General features: G+C 38.6%; 1 protein-coding gene across 3 annotated transcripts in view; it reads left to right on the top strand.

Annotated features, from left to right (window-relative positions):
• Positions 1–18,378, top strand: part of pex5la (peroxisomal biogenesis factor 5-like a) — a 102,856-nt gene that overhangs the window by 60,543 nt on the left and 23,935 nt on the right. For 2 of the 3 annotated variants that reach the window (XM_032525255.1, XM_032525252.1), the window contains 5 exons: positions 145–235; positions 518–547; positions 3,627–3,722; positions 15,155–15,271; positions 17,370–17,513. In XM_032525255.1, coding sequence (XP_032381146.1) covers positions 145–235; positions 518–547; positions 3,627–3,722; positions 15,155–15,271; positions 17,370–17,513 — 478 coding nt within the window. The remainder of the gene's footprint in view (positions 1–144; positions 236–517; positions 548–3,626; positions 3,723–15,154; positions 15,272–17,369; positions 17,514–18,378) is intronic. The other variant, XM_032525253.1, reaches the window with a different exon arrangement.

Below are 18,378 nucleotides of genomic sequence, written 5' to 3'. Positions count from 1 at the left end.
ACACACACACACACACACACACACAGGATTGTGAACAGGGTGGTCATTAACTATTACAAATCTTTTTATTTAAAGATAAAAAAAGATAAAGTTGAGTTCAATGTGTCTGTATCATGAAAACCACATTTTGCTTTTCTACTTTAGGTCCACAGACTGTAAAACTCAATTAGAGCCATTGAACAAGAACTTGGAAGCGAATACCAAAGTGGAGACTGAGTGTGCTTTAGCATCTCAAGTAAGTGCTCAGTGTGACAGGAGCAGGCAGTAATCATCATTATTGTATGCACTGTCTACACTTGAAATCAACATCCTTTTGAAGTAAGAAAGCTTCACACACCTCAAACATATTGTAGTGGCTGAAAGTGAAACCCTCATAATGATTTTATGAAATGATGAATTTAACTTCATTTAGCAACTGCATGTTATTGCATGATAACGTAGCCTTAAAATTAAAGTTTATTCCTAATAATTGTTTAGCTATTATTTTGTCCTAACACCTACAATTCTTCCATTTCAGCTCAACAGGCAGTATATTAGTGGAAGACATGTAAGCCTCCCTATGCATCCTTTCATATGATATTGAAAGACTTATACATTTGCACCATGGGGAAGAGCATTGCAACATCTCAAGAAATTGGACTAAAAGATCAAAAAGAGGAGATTATTGAAGCCAAAAGGCAACCTTGAAGAAATCCACATATACTGTTGGCCTTAAGATATTCCCCTTGTGGTGCTACGATCTCCAAATGTCAAGTGCTTTCCTCCTGAGTTGATGTCTCTGTGTAGGCCTGCATTACGGGTCTTGTTTCCAGACACCATTATTAAATTAATAGCCTATGAATTATTCAGCTTCCTGACTCGGTGCTCATTAGTGTTGATCTCACCAAGCTAGCTAAACAAACATCACCTTTTCAGCATTCTGATAAATAATAGATTTGGAATTAAAGACAACAGACAGAGATAGAGGGAAGTTATTGGCAAACAAACGCACAAAATTTGTTAGCTCAGGAGTTACATAATAGATGACAGAGACATTGTAAAGTGTGGTTTTAGTTTCCTACTTAGCAGGTAGCGTACACACACAAACAGAAAATGCATGCAAAGAAGGGAGACTTGTGTTGCATGAGATTTACACACAATCAACCAAAACACAAAACTGGCCAAAACATTTGAGCGTTAAGGAAAAATCCACCCTCAGATGATGATGCAGTGTAAATATCATCAGTTTAAAGCGCCACATTCCAGGAAAACCCAACAATTGAGTAATTAGGGTATTCATGGTTGGCCGCACCATTTACTGCATTTCATTCCCATACTCTCTTTCCCAAATTTCCTGTCTTTCCACTATCACTGTCCCAAAAAACATTTAAAAAAGCCAAGTTCAAAACAAAATGTATTTCCCTACTGAGTGGAAGCCGATCCGAGATGCTGTCAAAGTTGGGGTTACGTTAGCAGTTCTGTCCTGCTCTTAATTGCATTTCGGGACGTTTACACTTTAGTAACCCCTACTAATGTTACCCAAGATAGCCGTATGTTTGTAATACACATTGATTCATTCTCATCACAAGCTTTTTCTCTTGTAACAGTAAAGAAAAAAACATACCGTTTGAAATCCAAACAAATATGTACATGTAAGCTAAAACAGCCAAACTGGTTTATGGTCAAACAAACCAACAGAGTGATATAACTGGCTCTACACTGCAGTAGACAACAATTCTTTGTTTTTATTTTCATGTCTTCTAGCTACATGAATCATTAACTGGTGAGGATGCTGATTTTCTTTTCCTGGAGACATGCAGCATTAGCCTCAGACTTTTTAGCATGACATTGTGTATGTTGCCATCAAATGCATTTAAGGACCCCTTTTACAAGATTCTGATTAATTAAGTAAACCGTCAGCTGAAACATTAACAAGACAGCCGGAAAGAAAGTTTTCAACCAATTCATGTAGGCAATGATAGCTTAATTAGCTAGACAGCTGATCAAGTCTCAGAGTGAAAATGTATTGTCAATTTTAATGTCAGTCAGAATAATTGAAAGTCACCAGCCAAGCTGCTTTTGCCTGCCTTTGTATTAAATTAAATTAAAAAAAAACACTGAGTGGTAAATTTGCCACTATAATCATTGTAAACTGCATGTGTACTGTGCGTGAATGTTAAGTTGGACTGTAAGTTAAGGGGTCCGGGCTTAAAAAACAGTCAATTTCTCACAATCTGCCTTGTCTACTTTAGGACTCCATTTCCCACGATGCCATTCCACAAACCCAAAAGAACAGATGTGAGCTTGGTGCTGTAAATGAAAAGGTATACATATGGACATACAGTAGGAAAACAAAATACTAACACCGGTGATTCAAAACAGGCAGCATTGCATTCTGGTTTATTAACTCTTGCGTTAGCAAACTGATTGCTGTCACGGTCTCTTCTACATTGACGCTCTTGTATTTAAGTGAAAATGAAAAACTGAGTCCAGAAAAATGCCTTGTTTGTTTCTGAAACACTGATTTTTTTCCTGGTATTTATTTCTGATGTTAAACTACGGCTAGACTAGAAATCTCAGGATGACAACTCTTGCTAGACAAGTGGGATTCAGGGGGATTTAAAATAAATAATTACAACCAGAAAGGCCAGAAAGCAACAAAATGGCCAATACAAGTTTTGTAAATAGTGTTGTTTTGGGGTGGATTTTTCCTTTAATAAACCTACTACAGCATATTGCAGTTTCTTCACACAACACAGCAAAGAGCATTGTGAATGTGGTGAGTTGTATTTTAACACTGCATGCATTTTGGTTTATTATATATATATTTTTATCTACAATAAATGTATGAGGCACTTTCTTCACTGAGATTAGGTAACCCCAATTAATCTTGCATAATGGCAGTCTGTAGAGATGGGAATTGTGTACTGGATGGCCCTTTCCACTGACGTGGAGCAATTGACTCCCTAGGCTCTGCAATGGATTTGCTAGTCCTGAAATACATACATCCATTTACAGAAGATCTAGTGCCATATCACATCTGAGCATGACAGGCTCAAAACCATCTACTTAAATGTGTAGGTGTGATGTGGAATCCTGTAAACTACACCGCACTCTCATAACACAAAACCACATGCGTGTAATTGGTTGATTTTCATTTTCACAGCAGAGCAAGGCTTTATATGTAAGTTTGTAACCAAGAGGCTATCACCATATTTCAGATATTGCATGTGCAGGAGCATGGGAAAGGGAGAGGGTGGGGGAGTGAAATTGCAAGAAGCTGGATGAGTAGCATGGCATTCAGATATGGGGTGGGGCAAGATGCTGACAGTAGTGATTCTGCTGGACTTCCTAAGCATGTCAGAGGCTTTGTTGAGGTAGGGATATTTACTCGTCCCTGAGAAAGCAGAGACGGCTGACCCTGCACACTCTCCCTGCCTGTCTCTCCCTCTGGCTGATTGTGTATGTGTGGTGTGCTATGTGGATGTGTGTGCGCGCATGGTTGCTTGTAATGTGTTGTGTGAGTGTGTATGTTTAATGGATTTTGTTTGTGCATATATGTATACATTATGAAACGTGTGTGTGTGTGTGTGTGTGTGCGTGTGCGTGTGTGTGTGTCTGTGTGTGTGTGTTTGTGTGTGTGTCAGGCTCGCCTAAGCAAGGATCAGCGGTGGGGCAGCGCTCTCCTGTCCAGACATCAGTCCCTTGAGGAAGAGTTTGAGCGAGCCAAGGCTGCTGTTGAGGTAAGCAGAGAACTGCTTAGTACACCTCACATCTGTCACCTGTCAACAGAAAGCCATCTCCACCACTGACTTTTAATAAGACTTAACAGGAAAGTGTTTTTGTTTTTTTTGTATATGTTAAACAGCAGAACTCAGATCTCCTCGTTACACTGTCCTTGTCAGCTTTGTCTGGGTTTTTTGGAAGCCTCAGAGTTGACTAGTGGTTGAAGCTATTGCTTAAAACAGATGACTGGGATACAAGCAGCAAGATACTGAATGTTGAACAGGCCAAAACGTGTTCTATAGGTTACCGTGACTTCAATCCTCTTAGCCATTTTGTTAACCTAACCCCTGAGCCTTTATTTTTTAAAGTTTTCTTTAAAAATATATTGAAATTAGAATTATACCGTTGTTTCTGAAAACATGTCAGAGCTAAAATGGGCATATTACTGGGGCAGTAATGTAGCAGACGAGGTTGGAAACAAAAAACTTACTACAGTACAACTACAGTTGCTGAGAGCTATTTCCCTCATCTATTACAAGGGGCAGCAGGGAGCTCATCCTGGCCACGCTTGAAAACAAACTTGGATTGGCTACACAAAGTTGACATGTATCCTTTTTGAGAGGGGTTTTTAATAGCATGTTACGATATCACACGATCATGTGAGGATCTCAGGAACACATAAAAAGCAGAAATTCATCTTATCAGGCCTCAGGTAATGTGTTTGTGTCTGAGCAGCAGCAGACCGAACCAATCAGCATCAGGTGATGAGCTGCTGGCAGCTACAGGCTGCTTCGGTATGTGGGACGGCCGCAACCATGGCAGCAACTGTTTGTTCAAAACAACAATGGTGGACATGATAGACAGATAGTTCATCCAATCACCTTCCAGGTATTTTTTTTTATTTTCTTAAAGTGCCGGCCCTTTACCAAACAGTTTCTAATGACTCCGCTGCAGTGAATAAGACTGAAATGGGGCTACTCGGACCTTTGACCACCCAGGACAGGACAAATGAGAATTGTGTTGATCATAAAATGTAAGAAACTGGTTATATATCTTTTCATATTCCTATTTAGTAAAGAAAATCTTTTTCTCAGTAGAACCTCCAACCCTGCAGTTCGTCCCCAACTTTTTGGGAAATGGATTGAAAAATCCATTGAGTGCTCTTAGACATGTTTAAAATAAACTAAGTTCTGTGAACTTTAAGCCAAGACGCTTTTTTTCAGTATCACATTTCCAACATCATTGCCCATGCAGCCTCATATCATTCATGGAATTTAAATGTACTGTATGTACTTAAAGTCCTGTGGAGCTGATTTCCATTTGACTCTTTCAGCCCTTTCAGCTTCTTGTCAAATGACCACTATTATGCTTCCTGTAATGTTTTTGCCCCTGTGGTGGTAGCTGACAGTTTAATAGTCCATGCTAAATTTACACACACTCAAGTTCACAGGGTGTTTGACCCAGAGACATATTCTCAACACTGAGCTGGCTAACAATAGGAAGGTAAATAGGTCAGTCATTTTACCGCCAGACATATCAGATACCAGAGGGGATAGTAAAGTTACAGTAATTATATACTGCTTAACTCTTCATAGGACTGTGTACCGACACCCTCCATGTGTTGAGTTGTGAAGTATGTATGACGCTCTTGTGCTATCAAGGATGTGATAGTTTGCCATGACAACATGGAAAATTACTTATAAACCTTTTCTGAGAAAGAATACGCTCTAGTTTGAAGTACTTTCATCAACTTACCTTCTTTAATGTCATTGTGCATTGAGTCGCTATTTTATTTACTAATGAGATGGACCTAATTTGCAAAAAGGTTTTCTTTCAGCTAAAGATATTTTTAAAAGGTTACATCAACTGTCTGTACTGCACAGAAGTTTAGATAACCAGGAAAGGTTTGTTTTAATGGACATCTCCTTTCCCAGAAAAATGGCAGTGCACCCTGCACTATCGACTTACTTCAGCTTTACTGAGGGCTACAGTAGACTGTTGCACACTGAGCTATGTGTAATTGTCAATAAATAATAGAGCAGGGAAAAGAAGATATTGAGAAAGTAGGAGAAGCAGCTGCAGAGGAGGCAGACTGGCGGCTTGGGGATCCCTTCCCAAAGTTAAGGTTAGCGATTATGTCACATTTTGTATTATCTGTAAACTGCATCCTCCAAAACATTTGCACAGTTTAAGCACAAGCGTCAGCCAGAGGGCAGGTAAGTGATGAGATTCTAAGATGCTCCTGGACAAGCGTCTGAGCATGGACCATCGATTGTAACAGTATCTCTCAGTTTCGATTGAGTAGCCTGAGTGCTGGCCTCCACTCTAGAGGAGCTGCAATGCAAGGGATCAGCCAGTTTGGCTTCAACTGCCAATGTCAAAGCCCACAATCACACAATTTCCATTCAAGAAGCTGTGCATGTGCATGCGGTTTCATACTTATGAAGACATGGAGGTGAAGACAGCTCAGACGGCAGGGCTAACATTAAATCAGCACACCACCTTTCTGCCAATTCATTCAATTTGACAAAGCAGCCAAAAGAAAGAGGGAGTAGACAAAGAATTAAGCTCCTAAATATCATCCATTTTACAAAGTTGGCACTAATGAGAAACTGTGTTTGTGTGTAAAAATCCTTGAAAAAGGGAGAAGAAAATGGCAGTGGGCCTTGAGAGGGGCCTCAGCTTTCATTTACAAAAAGGCTGATGAAGAGATATTTTCTCTGTAGGTAAGTGACTGTCCATTTCACATGAGGATACCGTCAATTACTCTGAGCTGATGACAATGTAATACTTTTATTAAATAGAGAACCACTGGAACAGCTGCAGGGTAAATTGTGACTTCAGGGAACAGTGTTTTGGCTGTGAGGCAAGACATAGCGCTCCCGCAGTGGCGATAAAGACGAGATGAAGGTGACTGTGTGGCCTCTTGTTTGATTAAAACAGCAGTGGGACACGTTCACTTTTTTCTTGCAGGATATTGGTCTAAGGCAGTTCTGGTTTATTGCGAGATTGCAGAAGCAGCTGCCTAGCAGTTAGAGGTTGAACTTTTGTTTAAAAGGTCAGTGGTTTTAATCCACTGACCTGCTGGGAAAATGCGGGTGGGAAAAGAAGTGAGTAATGCTTTCACCTCCTTCAACAACTTCCAGTGCGTCCTCAAGCAAACTCCAAACCATTCCAGTGTAGCTGGCAACATGAGAATGAGGGTGCACAACGCATCTGCCAAAAAACTTGGCAAGTGCAAATTAAAATTTTACTTTATTGTCCCACAGAGGGAATGAATGGGGGGGTCAGAGGTGCATACAACCGTGAACATAGCAAAGGTAACAGTGCAGAAAATACATGAAGTGAAACTGTGAAGACGAAAGCTATACCTCGTCCTCTTACGTTGTTGTGCCAAGTGTGTTGTTGACAGAGCATATTAAAAGGCTTTTGTTTTAGGGTGTTTTTATACCTGGTTTGTTTGCATGTTGGGTTCATTTTGTTTAGGCTGGTGAAAAAGATTTGATCTCTGGTGCAGACAAATAGACTGCAGCGAGAACGTCTGAAAAGAAGAGTTTCAGGGTATTTTCAAACCAGTAGTTTGTTTGCTCTGGCCCAACTGATGGATACGTTGGTAAACATTTTGCCATTGCTTCGGTTTCTTTTCACACATAAAAGACCAGCAAGGAGACTGTAAATGGTGTTTTTGGCAGGAAAACCAAGCGGATCAAGTACAGGATTTAAGGAGAGTAGGACAATGAAAGACGTCTCTTTTCCTTTTTCTACGTTGTTCATCAATATTCAGAAAATAAGGTCGAGTTGCAGCCTCGAGTAATAATGCTCAAAATCTGTAATTTCTTTGTTCGTTTTTTGTAACAGTAGAGAAGATTTTTTTAACCATGCTCCAGACCAAACAAACTAAACTCCAGGTGTGAAAGCATCTTTAATTTAGCCCACAATTACCAAGCAACAACACACATCAGAACACTTTTAATATGTCATAAATTCACAGTTGACTGCATTGACTGCATTAATGCCTTGGACACAGTAGCTCTGTGTTGTTATCACAGACATCCATATTGCGTGTAATCACATTGTCTGCCAAAACGTATTGGTATTGTATCCTGTTCTGAGTGACATTATCGGGACTCAAGCTTCCTATTTTTGTCTTGCTGACCACAGACTTGGCCTATGCAGCAGAGTAGTGGGTGGCTCATTTACATTAAAAGGCCAGCCTTGCTCTGGAGAAGAGGAGAGCTTGTTTTTGGGGCTGCTCCATGTCACTGGTAAATAATGAGACTGTTATAATAGTAATGTAAGCCCCCTGGGCAAGGTGGATCAGTAATCCTTAGTTTCCTCCAAAGGTTGAACCTAACACAACTCAAACTGACATAAACGGATGAGGTTAGAGTCCACTTGAGAATCAAGACTTATATCAAATATTCTTTTGCTGAACATCTCACTACAGTATCTGATTTTGGCAACAAAAAAAACAAAAAAAAGCAGTTGCTCCAGGAATTTAAAAATCTTGCTAAAGCAACAATGGAAATTCAACATCACTTTGGTTTACCAATTCAACAAAAAAGGTTGCTGCTTTAATTTATGGGGTCTTAAAAATGTTCATTTCAGCAGGAAAAACACTGAGTAAGCGGATCATGAAAAATTAGTCACCTTACTTGCCTGAAATATCATGTTTGATGGTTGCCAAAAGCTTCAAAGTCTATAGGCCTACATTTCCCTTTATACATTTATTCATATGCTAAATGCTTTACAGACAGAGTGTCATTTGACTGAAAGATTTGTATAATTTGAGACATGGTTAGGATCTGTATTTGTGTAATATCTAAATTCAAGAGAACACAGGATAAATATCCTTGATCTTTAGATAATGCTGCAGGGTATATTTTGTTTGCTTAGCAATGAATAACTGTGTTGTTTTATTGAAATTGAACTGCCACTAAACAAATTTTCTGAGAGCGGTTATAATCAATAATTATTTCTATTCCTAGAGCAAAACATACATCTATGGTTTTTTATAATCCGTTTTAATTATGTTTTCCCAGTCAGGGTACAATTTAATATTTTCGTGAAATATAGTCTGACGCAATTGTTTAGCACCATTTTTTTAAAGCATTTGTTTCTATGTTTTTAGTTGACTTAGCATAATTTATCTTAGTTCTACAAATTACTTTTCTGGCAGCGTACATTTATTTTCAGTGTATTTATTACCTCCGTCTAGCTAACTAAGAAACACTAATTGGAACTTAGAAGAAAAACTAAAATAAACCTTTTCTAAAAGAAGGTGACACTAACAGTTGACGGTATGTGTAACCTTTGCCATGATTCTTTACATTTAACATATCAATAATTAGTAAGTAACTAATGAATCCCCCACCTCAGGCTGCAACCCCCGCTTCATTTCCAAACAGTGGTGACATCTTTGGCGGCAGAAAGCACTCTGGATTCAATCTATTTCACATAACATTTCATCAGAGCTGCTGAATTTAGAGTCGCAGCTATGGGTTCACTCCAGTGATACACAGGATATAAATTGCCTCGCTGTATCGTTGTCTTGATCCACATAATTAAACTGGCAATGCCAGTGTAAAAAGCACCAGCATTAAAAAATATGACTTGATTTTCTTGTAAATTAAAAACACATCCGTATATTTACTCCACTTCAATACTGCAAGCAGTTTGTTGTCACATGTGGTGCAATTATGGGGCGGACCAGTTTATACACCAGATGGGATTTCACAATGCAAACAATTGACTGTCTATGAGATGCAAACAACGAGAAGATGGACTAAGGCGCAGTACAAATACAGGCCCACAAGACAATGAAAAATAATAAAACAAAAAAATTAGACTATATTATGTAAACAAGCATTATGGCTGTAGCATGGGAACCATTCACATGAGCATTAAGCTGAAGATTGCAAGAGGCCGGGAGCAGTGCTGGACTACGTAGTGATTGTGCCGCAGGGCTGGAAAAGTTGGTCACATGACATTCATTATAAAAAGAACAGTGGTGAAAGTAACTATGTACATCAAGGTATTTGTAAATTGTACTGTACATAACTTGGATATTTTTTTTTTTTTACTTCACTACTTCTCAAAGGAAAATATTGTTTTGTACTTCCCTACATTTAGGGACTGTTTGTTTTTATTTAAGGGGCTACCGGAGGAGTTTGGGGATTTTTAGTCAAAACAGACTGACCCTCCCCTCGCCAGCAGTACATACTCCTGATAAAATGAGGCCGAGACTGAGAGCTGCATGGAAAAGTATGCACCAAACAAGTCACTTTGAAATGTTGCTGTTTTCATGGATGCAAAAGTTGGGTGACCCCCCCCCAACAAACAAAGCAAAAACACACCCCTCCTTGGCAGAGCTATAATCCAATTATATGCCATAGAATAATAAGAGACTAAAACAGGTTATTCTGCATTGAGTATGTTTATTTGGATACATTTAGCCAAAAACACTAATGTACTTTACCGTATCTAGTAACAGGTTTACATTGCAGCGTTGCTGCTTTTACTCACCACTGCAAAAGAAAGCGGCTGTAAAACTAAGAGTGACATTTCATAAACATTGTAAAATTCATTGTAACACATTTTGCATACAATGTAAACAATTTAATTAAATTTAAGATTAAATACAAATGTAAAAGCTACCAAGACATAATTTTCAGGACATTTACGTGTGTGGGAGTTAATACATATTGCAATATTGCCTGCAAGAAAATAAAACTTAACTGAAATTTTACCATAAAAACCCAAAGCCACTTTTACCATACAGTATATGTATTTAAACAGACAAGTACAATGTAAACTCTTAATTAGACTTCAGTATAGAAGCAAAACTGATTCTTCATGTAAACCTCCAACTTCCTGCTACAATTTCTTACATCTATGACTTTTCCAATCCCACCACTGCCTCCCTCCTTCGCATTTCCTTCACCTCATGAACTCTGCACTTCCTGACAGAGCCAACAGCAGAGACGCACCTTCAGGCAATTTGTCTGAGAGTTAGCAGCCTGCAATTACTTGCCATCTCTCACCATCAGGGGCCACACTATGGCCTACATGTCAATCACAATCCTCTTAGATGTGGAGATGAGAAGACCTTTGATACTACGAGTGACACAAATTCATACAGTATATCTGTTTTTAGATCTTAGAGCTTTACCCCCTTACAGTGTCACCACACACACACACACACACACACACACACACACTTACTGTACACAGTGCCGTCATGTACTAATGTATTTCTGGCTAAAAAGGACTCAATAATCACAGGAGGCTGTTTTGCTCTGTTTGGTATTATTCTTCCCACTTTGCTCTGCCTCAGAATGGAAGACAGCCAAGAATCATTTAAGTCAGCCAGCTGGAAGAAAACTCACATAAAAAAAGGACAGAAAAAGAAACTTATCTCCCAACAAGTCATGTACTGATGTATGACATATGTACAAAGCACATATGTTCACATTTTATGTATCATTTTGTCATATGGATTGTCTAGATTGTAATTTTATTAAGTTGGTCTATTCTGTACACAAGATGTATTGCATTTCTGTCTGTCCTGGGAGAGGGATCCCTCCTCAGCTCCTCTACAATTTAATTGACGTGTAGCTGTGTATCCAAAACTTCAAACTCCATGCCAAGACAACCCAGCAAATACCCTGAATTATTACAGAAATGTACTCCAGTGTATGTGCACCTCTAGCAGTATTCAGGGCCATAAATAATCAGAAAGCAACTTCATACGATACCTTGTTTCAAAGTGGCACTTTGGAGGTCAGAATTTGCAGCTGGAGTCTGTTGTATATTTTTAACAACATGAGCGGGCGATAAACAAGCATCTGCTGTCTGATGGTTGAAAATCAAGGTGGACTAAAACACATGTAGAACATTAACAAGATATTTTTACAGACTAAGGACTCCATTTCCATGAACCCAGTGGATCTATGCCCAGTGCAGAGGCATGTTAAACACACGTTTGATGATTTAATAGCACAGCCCTGCTAACATGCTAACAATGACATTGCCAACATGGTGATGTTTACCACCTTAGTTTGCATTGGCATAGTAACAATTCCATAATAATAATATGCACCATAATTCTGTTGTCCAGTGCACCCCATGTGAGAAACATCTTCAGAAAAGTTTCATTACATTCTATAAAATTTAAAAGTTAGAAGTATTTCTGTTTATAGAGAAAAAGAGTAAATCATCTACTGTGGAAAAGTCACCACTTGGACCTATGAGTCAATTCTAAAATAAACAGGTATGGTTCTGAGTATGAAACAGGAGCGATACCATGTGGTCCTGTTTCATAGTTAAATCCCTTGATGCAGCTTTTTGAATACACTGAAGTTGTTAAAACTCCTCTTGGCTAAGGCAGCTAAACAGTGTTGCAAAGAGTCAAATCAAAGAGAAAAGAGAAGCAAGTCACGTTTAATCTTCTCTGTATCACTAAAATTCATGATGGTTCTATTTTAAGCAGCGCTCCTGAGATGGAAACCCATTTTTAGTATCTCTTTTAAAACTACAGTCTCATCAGACTCCTTGTTTTTTGGAGGCTTGCGTTTACTTAACAGACCAAGAACAAGTTAAATCTGGCTGGAAAAAAAACTAGGAGTTTGACCTAAATGAAAAAATACAAATTGATATTTTTCAATATTTATGTCACATGGTCAATACTATTAAAATATACAAAGATGTCAATAAAAATTTGTCTGCACTTACTATAAAAAAAAATAAGTAAATATTTTTGAAGCTATTTTTTAACCATTTCATTTTAGCCACTTGATATTGATTGGATAAATGTGGTTACAGCCAATAACACTAAGATCAGATTTCAATGTTATGAAGATGGCAGGCAAAGTTTAAAAAAAAAGATTTACAGTAGATTGAGATACATTAGGACCATGCTGGTTGTTGATGTTTGAATAAATTAAATGCATGACTAATATAAGCTTGTGAGGTTTTTTTTTATTACTATTTAATACAGGGACAGTCCATATTAATGGACATTTCTGTCAATACGCCAGAGTTAGCCAAAAGGCTATTTTTCATCTGTAGTCCCTAGACAGATGGTAAAGGTCTAAAAATAAATTATACGTTGGGTCTAATAGGTTCATTCTCTAGGCTTTAGTTTCCTAGCGGATAGAAAATTATAAGCTACTCCAGGAGATTGATTGGCATATTCAACTGATAACCTTCAAGGATTTGGTCAGCTTACTGAAATGCCAACAAATAACAGTTCAAATATCTAGCTATTATTAGAGAGGTTAAATCCGCAATCTGACATTTTCTGACCACATAAATGTAAAGCATGATTAAACAGTTTTTTCTTGCAGATGAGATCCTATATGAGCATTTTGTGCATTTCCTAACTGATCATACTGTATATGAAAATACCAGCCTTTTTCCAGCTGTACTTGTACAAATAAACATTATTGATGTAAACTCAACTTTAATCGCACCAGAAAACATCAAAGGGCAACTATTATATTGCATTTTCAGGTTAATTATTTTGTGTTTGTACTAGAACATGTTTACGTGCTTTAATGTAAAAAAAAGAAAAGAAAAAAAAAAGAAAAACTTGCTGCTGCAGCTGAGATGCTCTGTAGGAGCGCCTGTCTCTTTAAGCCCTGCTCCCGACAAAGCCCAGTCTGCTCTGATTGGCCAGATTGTTTCCTGGAATCTGTGATGTGCTCCGCAGCCTAGGCTGTTGTTTCACTAGTTTCAGCTGTGTGGCTGTAAACTATTGAGACACAGCCAGTAAGGTGATACCGACTGGTCCTGGCTAATGCCGCCATGCTAACCCTGCTAACTCTTAATGTTACCAGAGGACCAGTGTAGCTTGTTCAGTGGCTTTTAAAGTTATTTTAAAGCTACACTAGAGAACTTTTTGTAACTTAAAATAATGTTTCCAAAATCATTTCAGTGGTTCATCAACTCATAACAGGGTGAATGGCAATTCTGCATTCGCTTTGCGGCTCTCTACTGGCTATGACTGCACTATGCAAGTTTGCCAGATAGGGTAGCAGATTTGTATTTCCAATGAGACAATTCCGCTTCCAACACAAGGGGGAAAAGTTCTCTAGTGTTGCTTTAAGCCAAGAGAGGGGGGCTGTAAATCGGGAAGAGAGGACTGAGTTTGCAGTGTGTTTAGCAATTGTTGCCATAGTTCTAAGCCCAAAAAGTGTGTTCAGTCAGGTGGAGAGGACAGCAACGTAGTGTTATATGTAGCGGTTCCTACCGTAATTCTAAACCGAGGAAGTGTGCCTGTCCATCGGGTGGAGAGGTTGTTGTGTTTTTAACGGTTACTACCGTAATTCTAAGCCTAAAAAGTGGGTCTGTCATTTGGGTACGGTAACTATTTTAAACACTAGCTGTCAGTATTACATATTGCACCTTTAAATATGTCTGAAAAATAGATTAGAGAGGTAGAACATTCACAAAATTCACAGTTAGGTGCATGTCACGGTTTTTGGAGCAGTTTTATTTTATTTTTTAAAGTTATGTTTCAGGGTTTTTCCTTTATTTAGAACAGCAGAAGAGAGACAGGAATGACTTGCATGGACTGAGCATACATGGGGCATGCTCTACCAGGTGAGCTATAGCTGTCCAGGTTAGGTAAGATTTTTTGTACATACTGTTGCCCCCTTTGCCAATTTCAACATTTTCATCTAATTATTTGGAAAAACATTAGCCGTTTGTCTTAACAAATGTCTAGCTAAGATCACAAGGAACTTCATTATCAAATCTTTATAAAAAAATTAAAAATAAAGCCTAAAATGCCCCAAAAATAATCTTTAAAAAATAGGTTTTCTAATTAGTGCAAAATAAAACTGCAGCTTTGTTATTGGCCACATAGACAACAACAAGTGACGCAAAAGCTCAACCACCACTTTTTTTTTTTTTAAACCGTAGCCTAAATCATGTCAGTTCTTAATTGAAAATATTAGTTTTCCACTTGACATTAAAGTGCAGTATTTTACTATACAATGAAAGGAATGCGGCTGGATGTTTGTTTTTGTTTTTTTACAAAAACTGACTAAAGGGAACCTTACTTTAATCATATGCTGTGTTGTTGTCAAGGAGGTATAATAAGAACTGTGTGTACGTTCTTTTGTGGTTTTATGTTTTTTTTATAATTTCAACACAGATTTTGTTGTTCACAATTTAGCATTATCAGGGAAAAAAATGAGGTGCGTCCTCAGGAAGCATGGATAGTATGGAGATTGTAATGCATCAGAGACGCAGGACGCTTACCTGTTAACATCACTGTGCATACTTTACAGCCAGTGAGCTAGACAGATGTGACATTTCCAACAGTAGGATGACAGGAAATTACATTAGCGGTTGTTTTATTGTGTGCACTGATCACTCATTCTCTCATTTTCCCCTTCCCCCATCTATCCTTCCTCCCGCTCTTTCTCTCTGACGTCTGTAGTCAGATACCGAGTTCTGGGATAAGATGCAGGCAGAGTGGGAAGAGCTCGCTCGGCGGAACTGGCTGACAGAAAACGAGCAGGCGCAGATTCCCTCCTCTGTCTCTCCACATGAGAAGGTCACTATCAGCATGTGCACAAATTTGTCTTGACACTTATGTAGAGATATACAATGCATGCCTATCTAAAGCTATACTGTAAAATTAGTTAATCCGCATTGGAAAAAAGTGATAAAGTATGTTTACTATACATTTATGTAAATTATACCTGAATGAAGCATAACTTCCAAAATGGGGTTTCAATAAAAAAGTGCACAAAATCCCTGTTTACCTATTTCCCCAGATTAAAGGAATAGTTCAAAATTTAGGGATATACATGTATTGTCTTTCTTGCAGAGAGTTAGATGAGTAGATACCACTCTCATGTCTGTACATAGGTATAAAGCTTGAGTCAGTAAGTATTTGGCTTATGTTGTCCATTTACCTCGGAATTTAGAGGTCAGAACTGGGAATGGCGTCCCATCCGAGTGAACCGAGTGACCAGTGACAAGTTAGATAACCATTATATTTGACAAGGTAGGGGCATTTGGCAGTTAATAACACTGTAGCAACATGCCCACAAATAGAAGAGAGACAGTACTGTGTACAACTGATTTAATGAGACACAAATAAGACAGACATGCTAATAAAAAGTATATTCCTACAGGTTTCGGAGCAGCCATGTTGGACTGTGATATTGGGGTTGGTGAGGTTCTCCCAATTTTTCAAGGCGCAAATTTGACTTCAGTTGACTTGGAACTAATGACTTCTCAGTTCAACTGGAACGTTGCATTGGCTTAGCATAACAGGAAGCAAAGGAAAACAGGTAGCCTGGCTGTGTCCAAAGTTCTAATATATGCTTATGCCAACATTGCTAAAGCTCACAAATTAACATGTTCTATCGCATTTATTTAATCACAAACAAGCGTAAAATGTGTGAGTTACTTTGACTAGAGCCTAAAAGGTCAAAGTAACTCACACAACTCACATACATTCACAAAAATTGATTAAAACAACTGAGATATGTCTGAACTAGTGAGCTTTAGTGGTGCTGGTGATTTTCATTATGGAGATAGTTAGCATATTGCTAGCTGGTGCCCCGTTTTCAGTCTTTGTACTAAGGTAAGATGATCCTTTTCAGGCCCTAGCTTCATACTCATAGTGTGTTTCATTTGTACTGCTGTAGTAACATACAGTTTATTAGCATTTTTGTCTTATTTGTGTCTCACTTAATCAGTTGTGCACACAGTCCTGTTCATCTTCTATCTGTGGACATGATACGCCATTTGTATGCATACAAAACAGCGTAATGCGCCGTTATTGCCAACAGGTATTGCCAACAATAACTAACCTGGCTAGAGCCTACAATGAGCCCACAATAAAAAATCTGACTTGTAAATGGAATTTCAACAATGGCATTCAACTCGAGTGTGACGTCATTGCCCGGCTTCTGAGATAAATGGAATGCAATATTAATGCACAAGGTGAGATGACAGTGGTAGCGATCTCCCAAAATGTCCAACTATTCCTTTAAACCCAGTTGTTGGGTGTGGAAACTGCTCTCTATCAACAGAAAGTAAATATTTAAAATCTATAATTCAAATGCAAGCTGCAGTGGTATTCTTTGATTTTAAGCATTATGGCTACACATCGGTTACTTTTTACTTTAAATTAATTGAATTATCAGATTTTGTTCCCCCAAATTATTACATTTAGAACATTTTGCAATACAGCCTATATTCTACCCTGTGTGTTTAGTATCACCATATGCCATATAAAGTCATGTTTGTGGGTGTCAGAGGATAGAGCACATGGCTGAGCAGTAAAATTACCCATCAGCTGACCTTTTTCTTAAAGGGAATCATACGAGATCAGACCTCTGGGCTTTCTGATTGATCCCAGTGAAGAACTAGAAAAAGCTGTTTCAAAGTCATAGCGCTCAGAAGCAGTCAACAACACACCAGGGTAATCACAGTTTGAAAATGCAAAGTTTAACATTTAAAGAGAACTGACAAACCTTTGGGAGTTCAGCCCAGGTTTGATGTGAAGCCGAAAAGATCAATTCCTGCTGCTGGAGGTTTGCTTAAATATACAACGGCACAGAACAGTTGACCTGGTTTTCATTTGAATTTGAAAGAGAGAAAAACTGACATTGCCACTGTCCCTTTTTTGCTGACAGGGTTACTACTTCCACACAGATAATCCTTATAAAGATTTGCCTAACGCATTTGAAGAGGGACTAAAGAAGGCTCGAGAGGGAGACTTGCAAAATGCTGTACTTTTGCTGGAAGGAGCCGTCTTGCAGGACCCTCAAGATTCAGAGGTGAATTAATTGACCTTGCGCACACACACACACACACACACACACGCACACACGCACGCACGCGTTGGGTTTTCATCGCAAATTAATGGCTTAATCCAACCCAAATAACTCCCTCATGTTGAGAGAAGTTAGAGAAGAATGCCCCTCTGACCACACAGGCTGTGTAAAGCAGATTTCGTTGGCAGCACCCACAGGCAGGATGCTGATTGCCTGTAGAGGGCAAAGGATTTTTTGTTCTTGCTAAAAGAGTTGTTTACTGTGGCAAAAATACTTGTTCATACTCTTGATGAGAATTTCCCTTTGCCCAGTGAGCTGAATAGTAGCTCATTCTGCAGGGTTCTCTTTTTCCATGTTGTATTCTCCCTGTTTCTAAATAAGTGACCTCTTTGAAGGCTGAAAGAGCAAAGCTTTCATACAAAGTACTTTCAGAATCCCCTGGAATATACAGAAATGTGCCAGTTATTCTGAGGAGAGGATTATCCCGCGGTGTATGGAACTAATACGATTCCAAAATTCCTCCTGGCACGCTTAGTGGCTTATTGCCCCACTGTGAAGACCTCTGAGTCACTGAGAAATAATGTTGATCCTTAATTCAAAGAGTGGAACAAAAAAGTATAGACAAAGATTAGCCTTAGAACAGGTTATTAAGTGTGTCCTCACAGACACAAATACAGAGAGGTAAGCTCATAATTTCATATTTTGGATTTGAGATTAGTACAAGGGTACATTCCATTTGTATGTCCCTGCTGAGGACCAACACTGACTCAAAGATCAACCACAGTGCCTGTCACAGTCACATTCAACACTTACTGAACAAAAACGTGGGCAATGATATATGGGGAAGTGTGATTTGGAGGAACGGCCT

Source organism: Etheostoma spectabile, chromosome 9, assembly GCF_008692095.1.
Source record: "Etheostoma spectabile isolate EspeVRDwgs_2016 chromosome 9, UIUC_Espe_1.0, whole genome shotgun sequence".
NCBI classification, from domain to species: Eukaryota; Metazoa; Chordata; class Actinopteri; order Perciformes; family Percidae; genus Etheostoma; species Etheostoma spectabile.
The sequence above is the reverse complement of the archived record's forward strand: the minus strand, read 5'-3'. Positions and strand labels throughout refer to the sequence as shown.